Below are 14,183 nucleotides of genomic sequence, written 5' to 3' on the forward strand. Positions count from 1 at the left end.
GTGGCAGCAAGGGACAGGCTAGGGAAAGAAGAAACAGCCACAAATCATCAGTAAGGTCAGCAGTTAAAACAAGAAGATAGTGCAGAACCTCAGCACCAGTATGCACTGAAGGCAGACCATGTTCCCACCAACATAGACTTCTTGTTACAGAGTTGGTGTGGGTAGGGACATGGCCTGTCCTCAGCGTATGCAGGTGCTGTGGCCTTGATTTTATTTTAACTGCTGACCTTCTTGCTGAACTTTGCCACCATTACCTATGCAACTGTGTGGTCTTGTGGGGGTGGGGTGAGGCAGGTAGACAGGCCCCTGTGGCTATGCCTGTGATCCAGCAGCTGGTCTGGCTAGGGCTGCAGGCCACAGGTCACACGGACCCCTCCTTGCTCGTTCCTACAAATGTCCACCAGGCAACTGAAACCTGTGTTTGAACCATAGGGTTCTGTGTCTATAGAGCCCTACACAGTTCAGACATCATCTGTTTCAATCATGTGGTCTGGTAGTTGGAGTAAGGAGGGTCCTGCGACTGGGGCCTAGCCAGACCAACATATAGCTACATAAGAACATAAGTGTTGCCATACTGGGACAGACCGAAGGTCCATCAAGCCCAGCATCCTGTTTCCAACAATGGCCAATCCAGATAACAAGTACCTGGCAAGATCGCAAAACAGTACAATACATTTTATGCTGCTTATCCTAGAAATAAGCAGTGGCTTTTCCCCAAGTCCATTTTAATAATGGCTTATGGACTTTTAGGAAGCTATCCAAACCTTTTTTAAAACCCGCTAATCTAATTGCTTTTACTACATTCTGTGGCAACGAATTCCAGAGTTTAATTACAGGTTGAGTGGAGAAATATGTTCACTGATTCATTTTAAATTTACTACTTTGTAGCTTCATTGCGTGCCCTCTAGTCCTAGAATTTTGGACAGAGTAAACAAGTGATTCATGTCTACCTGTTTCACTCCACTCATTATTTTATAGACCTCTATCGTATCCCCTCAGCCGCCTTTTCTCCAAGCTGAAGAGCCCTAGCCACTTTAGCCTTTCCTTATAGGGAAATTGTCCCATCCCCTTTATCATTTTCGTTGCCCTTTCTTCAGCTTTTCTAATTTCACTATATCTTTTTTGAGATGCGGCGACCAGAATTGAACACAATATTCGAGGTGCAGTCGCACCATGGAGCAATACAAAGGCATTATAACATTCTCATTTTTGTTTTCCATTCTTTTCCTAATAATACCTAACATTTTATTTGCTTTCTTGGCCGGTGCTGCACACTGAGCAGAGGGTTTCAACGTATCATCAACGATGACACCTAGATCCCTTTCCTGGTCTGTGGAACCTTGCATTACGTAGCTATAGTTAAAGTTCCTCTTTCCCACATGCATCACTTTGCACTTGCTCACATTAAATGTCATCTGCCATTTGGATGGACAGTTTCCCAGTCTCGTAAGGTCCTCTTGTAATTTTTCACAACTTTCTTGTGATTTAATAACTTTGAATAACTTTGCATCGTCAGCAAATTTAGTTATCTCACTAATTACTCCCATCTCTAGATAATTTATAAATATGTTAAAAAACAGCGTTCACAGCATAGACCCCTGGGGAACCCCACTATTTACCCTTCTCCATTGAGAATACTGACCATTCTACCCTTCTTTATTGAGAATACTGACCAGGTAGTATCTGGATCTGGTTGGGGTGGCATTTCTCCATCTTCCTATTCTCCCCTTATCCAGGCAGCATGTCCCATCTCTCTATTCACACCCCTGTCCAGCATTTCTTTCTATCTCCAGCATCTCTTCTATCTCTCCCAAATACCTCCCCTATGTCTTATCTATCACTTGGTGCTGAGTCACCTCCACAACAGTGAGCCACTGCTGTGATGGACCCAATCCAGTCAGGTTGGGAAATATTTCTGTGTAGGGCTCCTCCTCCTGGCTGTGCCTGGCTCATGCGCCTCCCAGTACTGATCTGATGCAACTGCAACTTTTCCCGTATTGCATGTGGAATCAGTCCCTGGCCCCATGTAAAGGATTTTAAAAATTGCTTTTCAACTCTGTCTGAATGACCGACAGTGCACTCTGGGTCTGTATTTTTGATCAAAAGTAATTCTGTTTGTGTGAAAATGATTTGGAATGTGGAAGAAGACACAGCTCTAATTAATTTGGTATGTGAAGGGGGAGGTGGAGCATGTTTCAAGTTCAGGCTGGCCACTTGGACAGAGAAACATAACATGTGACCACATTCCCACATTCTCAAGCATTCTGTAATTTTCCTTAAGTCTGAAAATGAGTTCTAAGCCTAATAAATGGCAATTGCCATTACGGCAGTATGTAAGCCACATTGAGCCTGCAAATAGGTGGGAAAATGTGGGATACAAATGCAACAAATAAATAAATAAATAAATAAAAAGGTGAATATTTGCCAGTGAAATTGGGAGCTCATCTATGAGTAAATGTATGTACTGCGCAGAGAACTGTATCTCCTGGTCTAGACTATGGAACGCTCTGTCAAAAGCTGTGAAAACAATCTATGACCATCTAAACTTCAGGAAATCACTGAAAACCTACTTGTTCAGAAAGGTGTACCCTACCGACCCAACATAAATGCCTCAACTCTGCAACACAGCAAAACCAAAGATCGTATTGGACAATAACCCTCCCTATCTTCGACCCCTAATGTGCCTGAAACATACCTACCTTATTCGACCCTAACATCACATTGTATTTGTTCCTTTACTGGACTTGGCGAACGCCTTTACGGTACTATGTAAGCCACATTGAGCCTGCAAATAGGTGGGAAAATGTGGGATACAAATGTAACAAATAAATATATACCATAGTTTCTCCAGGTCTGCAAGTCTAACCTCCGGAGTTTGGACTCAATCAGTGGTATACCAAGAGTGGAGCAGTGGGGGCGGTCCGCCCCGGGTGCACGCTGCAAGGGGGTGTAAGGAGCAGCCACCCAGCTGTCAGCTCTGCGGGTTCCCTGCTCCCTCTGTTACTTCCTGTTCTGGGGCAGGGAACCTGTGGAGCCGATAGCCGTGCAACTGCTCCCTGCACCTCTAGGAGGTAAGAGCGATGCGCTTAGGGGAGGTGATGCGATAGGAGGGTTATTTGCTGGGGGGGGGGGATGATGTGCTTGGGCGGTTCACAGTGGTGATTCTCCTGGGTGGCAGCTGTCCTAGGAGCACCACTGGACTCAATCTCTGAGGGCTTGAAGATTTTTGTACTAAATGCACACATAGCTGGTAGATAATTATACATATGACACTCAATGCAAAAGACTGGATAGACCCTCTTCTTGCTGCTGTTCTACTGCCTCCATCTTAAATTTCTAAGGAAGCAGGGATATTCAAACTAATCTAAAGTACTTTAAGAAGGGAATTAAATAAATGGTGCCAAAAAAACTTCCATGCTAAATGCTATTCAATAAGAAATAACGTTCTAAGAAAAGTAGGTGTAAATGCCAGTGCCCAACTTAGGTGCACTTCAGGTGAATTCTGTAAATCCCCATGCAACTTTTTGGAATGCCCCTGATACGCACCTGGTCATGCTGTCTTTTCAGATATATCTTTTTCACATTCCCAAGATCTTTCTGTAACACTAATTGTATATTTTCTAATATATGTCCACTATTCATGACTATTGTAAGCCACATTGAGCCTGCAAAGAGGTGGGAAAATGTGGGATACAAATGCAATAAATAAATAAATATATGTGATTGAAGTCAGGTGCTGTGCTTTATAGAATACATGCAGTGAGATGCGCACGCAAATTTTTAAGACTGCTAATTAACACCAATAATTGTTTGTTAACACCCAATTATTGATGTTTCCAAGCTCATTCGTTAATTTATTTGTGCACGCATCTCAGATGCATGCACAAAGTTGGACACAGAAATGTGGGTGTGATATATAGAATTTGGGGTTTATTCTATTGGTTTAATGTAATTCAAGATACTAGAAACAATCTATTTATAAGTAACTGGTTACTCATCTTAATCACTATTGTTTGAAGTAATTCCCAGTTAGTATATAGTAACATAGTAGATGACGGCAGAAAACGACCTGCACGGTCCATCCAGTCTGCCCAACAAGATAAACTCACATGTGCTACTTTTTGTGTATACTTTACCTTGATTTGTACCTGTCCTTTTCAGGGCACAGACCGTATAAGTCTGCCCAGCACTATCCCCGCCTCCCAACCACCAGCCCCGCCTCCCACCTCCGGTTCTGGCACAGACTGTATGTCTGCCCAGCACTATCCCCGCTTCCCAACCACCAGTCCCGCCTCCCACCACCGGCTCTGGCACAGACCGTATAAGTCTGCCCAGCACCATCCCCGCCTCCTGCCACCGGCTCTGCTACCCACTCTCGGCTAAGCTCCTTAGGATCCATTCCTTCTGAACAGGATTCCTTTATGTTTATCCCATGCATGTTTATCCCACATCTGTTTTTTTTTTTTTTTACATTTATAGGAAGTAATAGTGTGGTGCGATCTGATAGGTGTGTGCCTTCCGATCTTCAGCTGGTGGAGTGTGGGGGCTGAGGAAGCCGAAACCTAGATAGCTCATACTGCCATCTGAACTTCTCTGCTGGGGCAAATACAAATGCAAATGACCTTCTGGAATCTGAAAGATCAACCATAAGTTGTACCTTCTGCTGACACCTAACAAAAATTAAACTAGTGCCCTCTATAGTGATCACCCAAAACACATTTAAAAATTTTTCTTTTGGGATTATACAGTATTTAATTTGATTTATGCTCGCAGGGGTCTTTTTTTTTTTTATAGAGGTAAGTAACAAGTGTAAAGATACATAAATAAAAAATAAATAAAAAGTCTCACAAGTTATTAGGCAAGTGCTTAAACAATGCATACCTTACTGTCAGTCATAACTCAAAACACAGAGGAGTACTTGCTCCCACTGTGCCATGGGAATGTCTTCTTTTGGGGGGTAGGGAAGGCAATGTTCCTCAAGGTATAAATGCTATAGACCCTCTCTAGTGTATGTGGTAGCTAGAGAGGGCTCACAGTGGGATCCAGGTTTCTACTTTGGAGGCTCCCTGTGAACTGTTGTGGATTTTCTGATGGGGAAGGTTAACATCTAAAGCTACTGGGTTATGCAGCGCTGTACAATTTAACATAGGACAGTCCCTGCTCAAAGAGCTTACAATCTAAAGGACACGTGAGCAGTCAGTCTGATAGGGGCAGTCAAATTGGGGCAGTCTGGATTTCCTGAAAGAGTTAGGTGCCGAACGCAGCATTGAAGAGGTGGGCTTTAAGCAGAGACTTGAAGATGGGCAGGGAGGGGGCTTGGCGTAAGGCTCGGGAAGCTTGGTTCCAAGCATAGGGTGAGGCGAGGCAGAATGAGCGGAGACTGGAGTTGGCGGTGGTGGAGAAGGGTAATGAGAGAGGGATTGTCCTGTGAATGGATGTTATGGGCGGGAACGTAAGGGGAGATGAGGGTAGAAAGGTAGTGAGGGGCAGCAGACTGAGTGCATTTGTAGGTAAGAAGGAGAAACTTGAACTGAATGCGGTATCTGATTGGAAGCCAGTGAAGTGAACTGAGGAGAGGGGTGATATGAGCATATCGGTTCTGGCGGAATATAAGATGTGCAGCAGAGTTCTGAACAGATTGAAGGGGGGATAGGTGGCTAAGTGGGAGGCCGGTGAGGAGTAAGTTGCAGTAGTCAAGGCGAGAGGTAATGAGAGCGTGGAAGAGAGTTCGGGTGGTGTGTTCAGAGCGGAAAGGGCGAATTTTGCTGATGTTAAAGAGGAAGAAGCGACAGATCTTGGCTATCTGCTGGATATGCGCAGAGGAGAGGGAGGAGTCAAAGATGACTCCGAGGTTGCGGGCGGGGATGAGACGGGGAGGATGAGGGTGTTATCAACTGAGATAGAAAGTGGAGGAAGAGGAGAAGCGGGTTTTGGTGGAAAGACGATGAGCTCGGTCTGGACAGGTTCAGTTTCAGGTGGCGGTTGGCCATCCAGGCAGCAATGTCGGATAAGCAGGCTGATACCTTTGCCTGGGTCTCCGCGGTGATGTCTGGTGTGGAGAGATACAACTAGGTATCATCAGCATAGAGATGATACTGGAAACCATGAGATGAGATCAGGGAGCCCAGGGAAGAGGGTGTAGATTGAGAAGAGAAGGGGTCCAAGGACAGATCCCTGGGGAACACCAACAGATAGCGGGATGGGGGTGGAGGAAGATCTATGAGAGTGGACTCTGAAGGTGCGGTGGGAGAGATAGGAGGAGAACCAGGAGAGGACAGAGTCCTGGAACCCAAATGAGGATAGTGTGGCAAGAAGTAAATCATGATTGACAGTGTCAAAAGCGGTGGATAGATCGAGGAGGATGAGGATGGAGTAGTGGCCTCTGGATTTGGCAAGGAACAGGTCATTACAGACTTTGGAGAGTGCTGTTTCTGTCGAGTGTAGAGGGCGAAAACCAGATTGAAGTGGATCGAGGATAGCATGAGAGGAGAGAAAATCAAGGCAGCGGCTGTGAGTGGCGCGCTCAAGTATTTTGGAAAGGAAGGGTAGGAGGGAGATGGGGCGGTAGTTGGAGGGACAGGTAGGGTCAAGTGATGTTTTTTTGAGGAGAGGTGTGACTACGGCATGCTTGAAGGTGTCAGGGACAGTTGCAGTGGAGAGAGAGAGAGGTTGAGGATATTACAGATGGCGGGGGTGACAGTATGAGAGATGATGTTAAGTAGGTTGGTGGGGATGGGATCAGAAGAGCAGGTGGTGGATTTTGAGGAGGAAAGAAGGCGAGCGGTTTCCTCCTCGTCTGCTTAAAGGCCCTAGGCAAGGAGGTTTAATAAGACAAGAACCAGCATGATATCAAAATGGTGAAGCTGTCTCCCCCGTGCAGCTGTCATATTGGTGCTACCAAAACAAACCATCAGCTGCTCTATCCACATTGTCATTGTTATCTTAGTTACAGTTAGAAACATGCTGGCTTGTGCAGCATATGCTATACACAGAGGAAGCATCACAACAGAACAGCCGATCATCAGTTAGAGTAGTAATTTGTTCTACTATGGAAGGCACATTGAGCCTGCAAATAGGTGGGAAAATGTGGGATACAAATGTAACAAATAAATAAATCACATTGTGTCATTTCAAGGGGGTGGTTATAGGGACACCCTAGCACGCATTGTATTGGTGCTCAGATTTTTTCACCTAGCCAAAATAGACATCATGTTCTGAGAATCAGTTGCTGAAAATTCACAGTTTTTATTTCCAATGACAAAGGTTGTTTTAAACCTTAATTAGATTGAAACCTGGGAGCATTTAAAATCTTTTTTTTTTCCTGTAAGTAGATCAAAAGAGAAAGATGGTATGTGGGAACATGCTCCTTTTGTTTTGTGGAATGCAGTGGTATATTATACATATGCACTTGATACATTTTTATTACTACTATTTAAAACACAGATATTGAATAATGAGGGAAGTGCTACCTTCATGCAGAAGTCCAGTTTCAGTCCAAATGTGTCAGCTCTGTATTATATATTTATTTCTACAAGTCTGTTTGGATGTAAATGCAAGCAGCACACTATTAGCTGCCAAGTTCATACAAAGGTAGGGCTTCTTTGTGCTAGTGATTCCTAGATTGTAAATGAGAGGAAGTCCATAGCAATTGAATGATAAAGGAAGTTGTTGCATATTGAAGTGTGTAGCCAAGCCAGGGGCAGGTTACTGGAATTGGGACTGTGTTTGAGAGACAGGGACACAGATAAAATACTGGGCATGGAGACAGCCTAGGGACAGGGACACAGGGGTGGGGTGGGTAACAGGGGCACTAAGAAGGCAGATGAGGAACAGGAGAAAAGGATAGAGAGAGGAACATAGAGGAGAGTTTCCAGATAGGACTGATAAAGGACGCAGAGGGAAGATGGGTGGTGGACATGGAAAGAAAAGAAGTGCCAAATGATAAAGGAGACTCCGGCAAGATAGTTAAGAGAAGATAGAGGAAAGCTAAAACTAGAATCCAGAGACTGAGACTAATACCATTAAAGAAATAAAATAACCAGCCAAAAAAAGGTATTTTCCATGTATTGATTAGAATATGTCAGTTTTTTTGGAATGTGCATCTGCCAGAACTGGTTCCTCACTCATTGGCCTTCAGTCTCCAACATAGCGGTGGTAAATCTCCAGTTTTGTTATGGGGGCCACCCTTGGCACCTCTGCAACTTCTTAACTTCCAGCATGTCTTCCCTGCCTCCTTGATGTACAGTATGTCTCTCCTTTCTATCCTGTCCCATTTGATTTCCAAAACATATCGTCTCCTCCCTCCCCCCCATTATCGACATTATCTCTCTTCTTCCTCGGTCCCACCCCCACGTTGCCTAGTGTCTCTGTCCTCCTTCCTAGTTAATAATGCTATTATCCAATTTATTCCCTCTCTCTCTTTCTCCACCCCGCCATCCCTGTTGCCACCGTCCATTACACTTCCCCTCTCCCAGTGTGACCAAGCACCAAGTCGCTGTTCTGTTGAGACTGCTGTTGTCGCTTTCCTTATGTGGCGAATCTTCGGTTTACATGCTCTGTCCTTGTCCGCCGAATCCCAGCAGCAGTCAAAATAGAACAGTACTGTTATTAAGGTAGCTCGAATCGTAGAGGATCCGGGAATCGGGATCCGTCTTTTAGCAAGCCCCGCCCCCGTTCTTTCCTCCTCCTGCGTCTGCCCGCCCCACTATCGCGGTGGCTGACGGGAGATCTAAGATGGCCGCGTGCATTTGAAGAGTTTTGTTGGAGCTGTCATCGGTTTCGTGTTTGTTTTATGTATTTTTTTTTCTCGTTTTCTTTGAGCAATATTAAGTAGACGTCCGATTTGGCTGGAGAGTGGACGTGGTGGGGCTCGCAGTTCCCTTCCAGCCTCCCACAGTACCCGGCGTGGCCGCTCTAGACGATTTTTGCTGGCAGGTGTGTTCGGGGTCTGCTGTATACATGGAGGCTCCTGCGGGGTCTGGACCCAGGGGCCATCTCTGTGCAGAGCGTGTGGGTTGCTGATGGGCCTTGGATTCGGGGTTAGCGTAGAAATGAGGAAGCGCTTTAGCTTTCATCAGGAGTCTCTTTTTAACGTATTGTAGTGAGTTTTGCCCTTTAGAAGTTAGGCGCTGCGGTATTTTCTGTAACATGCACATGTTGCCATTTACAACCATTTACAATCTGCACTAATACAAAGGCAACATTTCCTAGTTACCCATTCTGTTGGTCTGTGTTGGTTTTGAACTTGTACATTGGAGATGGAGTGAAGGAGTGGCCTAGTGGTTAGAGCACCGGTCTTGAAATCCAGAGGTGGCCGGTTCAATTCTCACTGCTGCTCCTTGTGATCTTGGGCAAGTCACCTAAGCCTTCATTGCCCCAGGGACAGAGAAATATCCAATGTATCTGAATGTAACTCACCTTGAGCTACTACTGAAAAGGGGTGAACAAAATCCAAATAAATATAACTAAAAGTTAACCTTTGCAGGAGCATGATGAGACCTGCAACACTATCAGAAATCCAGGATTGGCCTACAATCTCTCACTGTTGGAAATGGGGAATTTGACAGTTTCCCCTCCAAGGATGTGTTAACATTTGAGGGACATTGTTTTAGCCAAGTTAAAATGAAGAGATGAATTAATCTGACTTTGATTGTGTGCTGATTATGTCCAAAGGTTTTTCTGTTTTAATTTTCCTCATCTATCATTCTTCTCAGCAATCTTTTAAACAGAGTGTACAGTGTTCTTCCTAGAACCATTTGAATGGCCTCACCACCCAGCTGATCTTAATGACCGCCTGGCTAACTTAACAGAAATGTTATAATACTGTGCAGTATTCCCTCTACTCTTTCATGCCATCCAGCAGGCAAAACGTTATTGGGAGAATACTGGGTTGCATCATCCATGTTACAGAATGTAGCTAGAGATGCCACTTAAATACCAACTGTGGACTGACTGAAAGAAGCAGGAGGGGGTGGCCTAATATGAGGCACTATAAGAGACAGCACAGTCTGATTTCACTAATATTTTTCTCAGCACAGTCTGATTTCACTAATATTTTTCTCTTATTCTGGGTCTATGGAAAAAATGAATTAGGCTCTTAGTGGGCAGCTACAATGCTGTTATAATGATGGGATCTATTTTCAGTAACAGAAAGACAGGCTTGAAAAGAATATGAGTGAATGCATTTGAATTCTTTGTGAGTATTGTGGAAGTAAAAAATGGACATCGTCCACTTTATTTTAATTTGTGTCGTGTAATTTTGTTTATTCTGTTTACACCAGGGAGATTTCTGCACAATGCAGAATTTGCACAGAATTCCACATCTGTGCAAATTCTACACATCCACAGGCATCAACTTCTCTCTTAAATCTCTCCCCCTTCCTTACAGAGATCCAACAGCAAAGAGGAGGAAGTGAACTGTGCAGGCGTCTCTGTATAGCAGTTCATGAACAGTTGGGTTTTGGTCAGCACAGGAGGAATAAACAGCCTGATATGCAGCTGTTTACTTTCTTCTCGCTGCGCGATCTCTGAGGGTTAGGGGGGGGGGGGGATTCGAGCAGAGCTGATTGTGCTGGTGGCTGAGCATGCCATGGGGATAGAGGAGGGGAGCAAGCAAGGTGAGTATGTGCCATAGGGATGGAGGAGTGGGGGCCGAGCAATGTGTGTGTACCATGCGTATGGGTGGTGGCAGAGTACGGTGAGTGTGTGCTATGGGATTGGGGAAGGGAGGAGAAAGAATTGAGGTGGGAGTGTGTGCCTGCAGAGAGAGAGAGAAGATTTGGAGGCATTCAGAATTAAGGTTCTTGCCAGGAGTTGGAGAGATATGTGTAGTTGGAATGAGAGAGAGAATTGGGGAGGCTGGAGCCTGAGGAAGAAAAGGCAGGAGGGGATTTTGGGCGTTATGATGGGGGAATTCTGTGCAAAAACTGTACAAATCTATGCAGAATTTTTAAATATTGTGCACAGAATTCTTAAAAAAATATGCAGAATTTCTCCAGGAGTACTGTTTGTAATATAAGGTTTTGCACTGAGTATTCTTGATGGTCTCAATAGATAAAACGGTAATATACTGTATAAATATTCCCCCTGATATCCAGCCCATGGTAGTCAGCGTTTTTATAAAATACTAGTCCCTGTTTTCTTTTTTTTTTTTAGCCTGAATATTCAGTACTGTGTTTTACCTGGGTACTAGTGCTGAATATTTGTATTTAAAGTGGCTGTTGGCACCAGAGTGCCAGTGATATTCAGACAGTACTTTGATACCTACCTGGATAAAGTTAGAACATCCTTTTTGCTCTCCTAACTCTATCTGGTTATTCACCCAGTTAACAGACAACTAACTGGGTGACTCTTGGCTCTAGTTTAGTACTGCCTCCAGACTGCCCTAGTACTATCCTTGGGTGGCCCTTGTGAGTGGCGTTTATCTGAGCAGGAGCTACTCTTACCTGGATAAGTGTTGCTGAATATTGACCCCACAATTGCTAGTTGCAATTGGTTATGAAAGATAGTCCATGGATGCTTGAGACCCATGTAGTACTGTTGATACCAGGAAGTGTGAACTGATATGTGTCTTCAGTACCTTAATTTTCACACTTAATCTTCAGGAATGTCATATTTCACTTATCTGTTTTATTTTGTTTCAGAAATAATGAGGATATTTGGACTCCATGTCGAACGTCTATGAAGAGAAAGTAACAATGATTGCAGCAGGGGATTTGCAGGAGTTTGTTCCTTTTGGCCGTGAGCATAGCAGGCACCACCCTAATGCCTTGAACCTTCAGCTCCGGCAGCTGCAGCCAGCATCTGAGTTGTGGTCTTCTGATGGAGCTGCTGGCTTGGTTGGATCCCTGCGGGAATTCACAATTCATGACAAGCAGAAAGTAAGATCAACAATTTGTTTCAGGCTTATATAGCTACTGCAGCACTGGCTATCTGAAAAGTAAAAACCATACATTGACAAGAGTTCTTAGTGGCATTACTTGTAGTAGCACTGGCTTGGTCTATACTGACCTTGATGTCATCTATGACCTCACACAGTGTGTGAACCAATTACTTTGCTATTCCATTTGTGTCCTTTTGAAAGATGGTTGCTCCCAGAGATACACACCATAAAGCGAAGGTGACACAAAAATGGAAACTAGACAATGTTTACTGGAGTAAAACTTTATTCAAACACATACAAGACTCAACACAAGTCATGTTTCGGCGTTTTTGGCCTGCATCAGGATTCTAAAAATTAACATATACAATACATATAAATACATATAAATTAAAAAAAAAAAAGACACAGTAACAAATGATAATAAAAATGAATGTGGATTAATATCAACATCATTAGATCAACACCAAACAAACCCCCCTGTTTATTAAGCCACACTAATGCTGATGCAGCCCATTCACTTTTAATGGGCTATGTCAGCATTTACGTGCACCACCTGCTAGCGCAGCTTAGTAAACGGGGGGGGGGGGGGGGGGGGAAGTAATTTGGATGTCTATCAGAAACATACTGTTAGTATGCTATACATAGTTAATACGGGCTATATTAAATAGTGGTAATATAAATATATTTAAAAATAATAAACCAAAAGGACATAAGAAGTATTGAATTAAAGGCTAGCATTGTGCTCACTTAATATAATTTAAGTTTCTGTCTATACAGTCATCATTGATTGAGCAGGTCATACAATCACACGAGTGGTCCCTCAGCATGGGCGTTGCCTTCGAGATCTTCCAAGTGTGAGGCGTGCCCTTGGTGGATCTCTTTGCCATTCAGTTCAATCACAAATTCTTTCACTACTGTTCCAGGCTTCAGGCCCAGGACAGACTCCCTTCATCGGGAGACTGGTCTTCTGTACGTGTATCCTCCTTATGTACACTTGTTTTTTACATTCTGTACCCATTTTTATAACATATAGTTGATGGTACAGTGGTTTAATTTGAATTCCCCCAGATGCTGTTGATTTGATTCCCAGATTCTAAACCAGCTGTTCTATCCACCAGGTTACAACTCTGCTGGATGAATACTAAAGTTATGCTGCACCCAACTAGTAAATGTCTCCAGTTCCAGTGCAAATAGCAGTGGGAAATGGGTACTTCCACCTTGGAATTCTGTGCAGTGGGAAAATGTCCGATTTCTTTATAACCTGATGATACTGTATTGATACCTGTTCCACCTTTCAGTTCATGATTCTACCTGGTCTTTGCCTTACTTGATCCTGCCCTGGGACACCTTCTCTCCATCCTCTCTGTTGGTCATAGGAGTGATGATATTCCTTAAACTCTATCAATTTCCTTAGGACAGTCAACTAATTTCCCCTTACTATTTTGGACCATTGCAATAAGCCTTGTCATTGATGCTATCAATTTCCCAGTTTCTGTTACGAAACACAACTTACAAAAATCATAATTTCGAGGCCTGTTGGTGGAACCACTTGAGTCACAATAATCTGGGTCCAAGTTCCTTCTGTAGCATGAAGTGAGGTCTCAGGTCACCAAAAAAGGCTCACTGCAGGATGCTGATTGTATTCTATTTATTTTTTTTAATTATTTTTCAGGAGGAAGACTTACTGTAGGATGCTAATTGTGTGCTATTTTTTTTTTTAATTATTTTTCAGGAGGGGGCAGGGAATGGGCATGGAAGTGCCAACATTCTAGTGCATTCACATTAACGTGCACTAACTAGTATTGTTAATATGTTGGCTGGTCCTGCATGCTAATGGGAAAAATTAATATGGGACCGACAGAGAGGCCTATTATATAGCTGCGTTAAAGATGAGCTTAGGGCTAAGTTAATCCACAAATAATTCTTCTCAAGTTTTGACTATGTCCCCGAATAGTGGTCTAAGGAAACGTTGAATATATGCATAATATTATGTAATGAATAATAATGTATGATATTTTTTTCTGGCTTATATTTAACACTGTATTTCTGTACAAGTAGAATGCTTATTAAAATATAAAATTAATAAACAAATTTAAACATAAAAAAGATGAGCTTGGCATGCAGGGAAAATCCTGCGTTACGATGCGTTAAGCCTTATACCACAGTTTAGTAAAAGGGCCCCATAGAAATGTCATGGACTGTGTTAAAAAAAAAAAATCCCTCATAAGTATTGTTATACTGGGACAGACCAAAGGTCCATCAAGCCCAGCATCCTGTTTAGAACAGTGGCCAATCCATTTCA

At 43.4% G+C, this 14,183-nt stretch overlaps 1 protein-coding gene across 1 annotated transcript in view; it reads left to right on the plus strand.

Annotated features, from left to right (window-relative positions):
* Window positions 1-8,747: 8,747 nt before the first annotated feature.
* Window positions 8,748-14,183, plus strand: part of LOC115458998 (anaphase-promoting complex subunit 1-like) — a gene marked incomplete at its 3' end in the record, with an annotated part of 157,761 nt that continues 152,325 nt past the window's right edge. Inside the window, 2 exon segments of the mRNA XM_030188858.1 lie at window positions 8,748-8,934; window positions 11,643-11,879. Of these exon segments, the coding sequence (XP_030044718.1) occupies window positions 11,667-11,879 (213 nt within the window).

The sequence above is a fragment of the Microcaecilia unicolor genome, unplaced genomic scaffold (genome assembly GCF_901765095.1).
Source record: "Microcaecilia unicolor unplaced genomic scaffold, aMicUni1.1, whole genome shotgun sequence".
NCBI classification, from domain to species: Eukaryota; Metazoa; Chordata; class Amphibia; order Gymnophiona; family Siphonopidae; genus Microcaecilia; species Microcaecilia unicolor.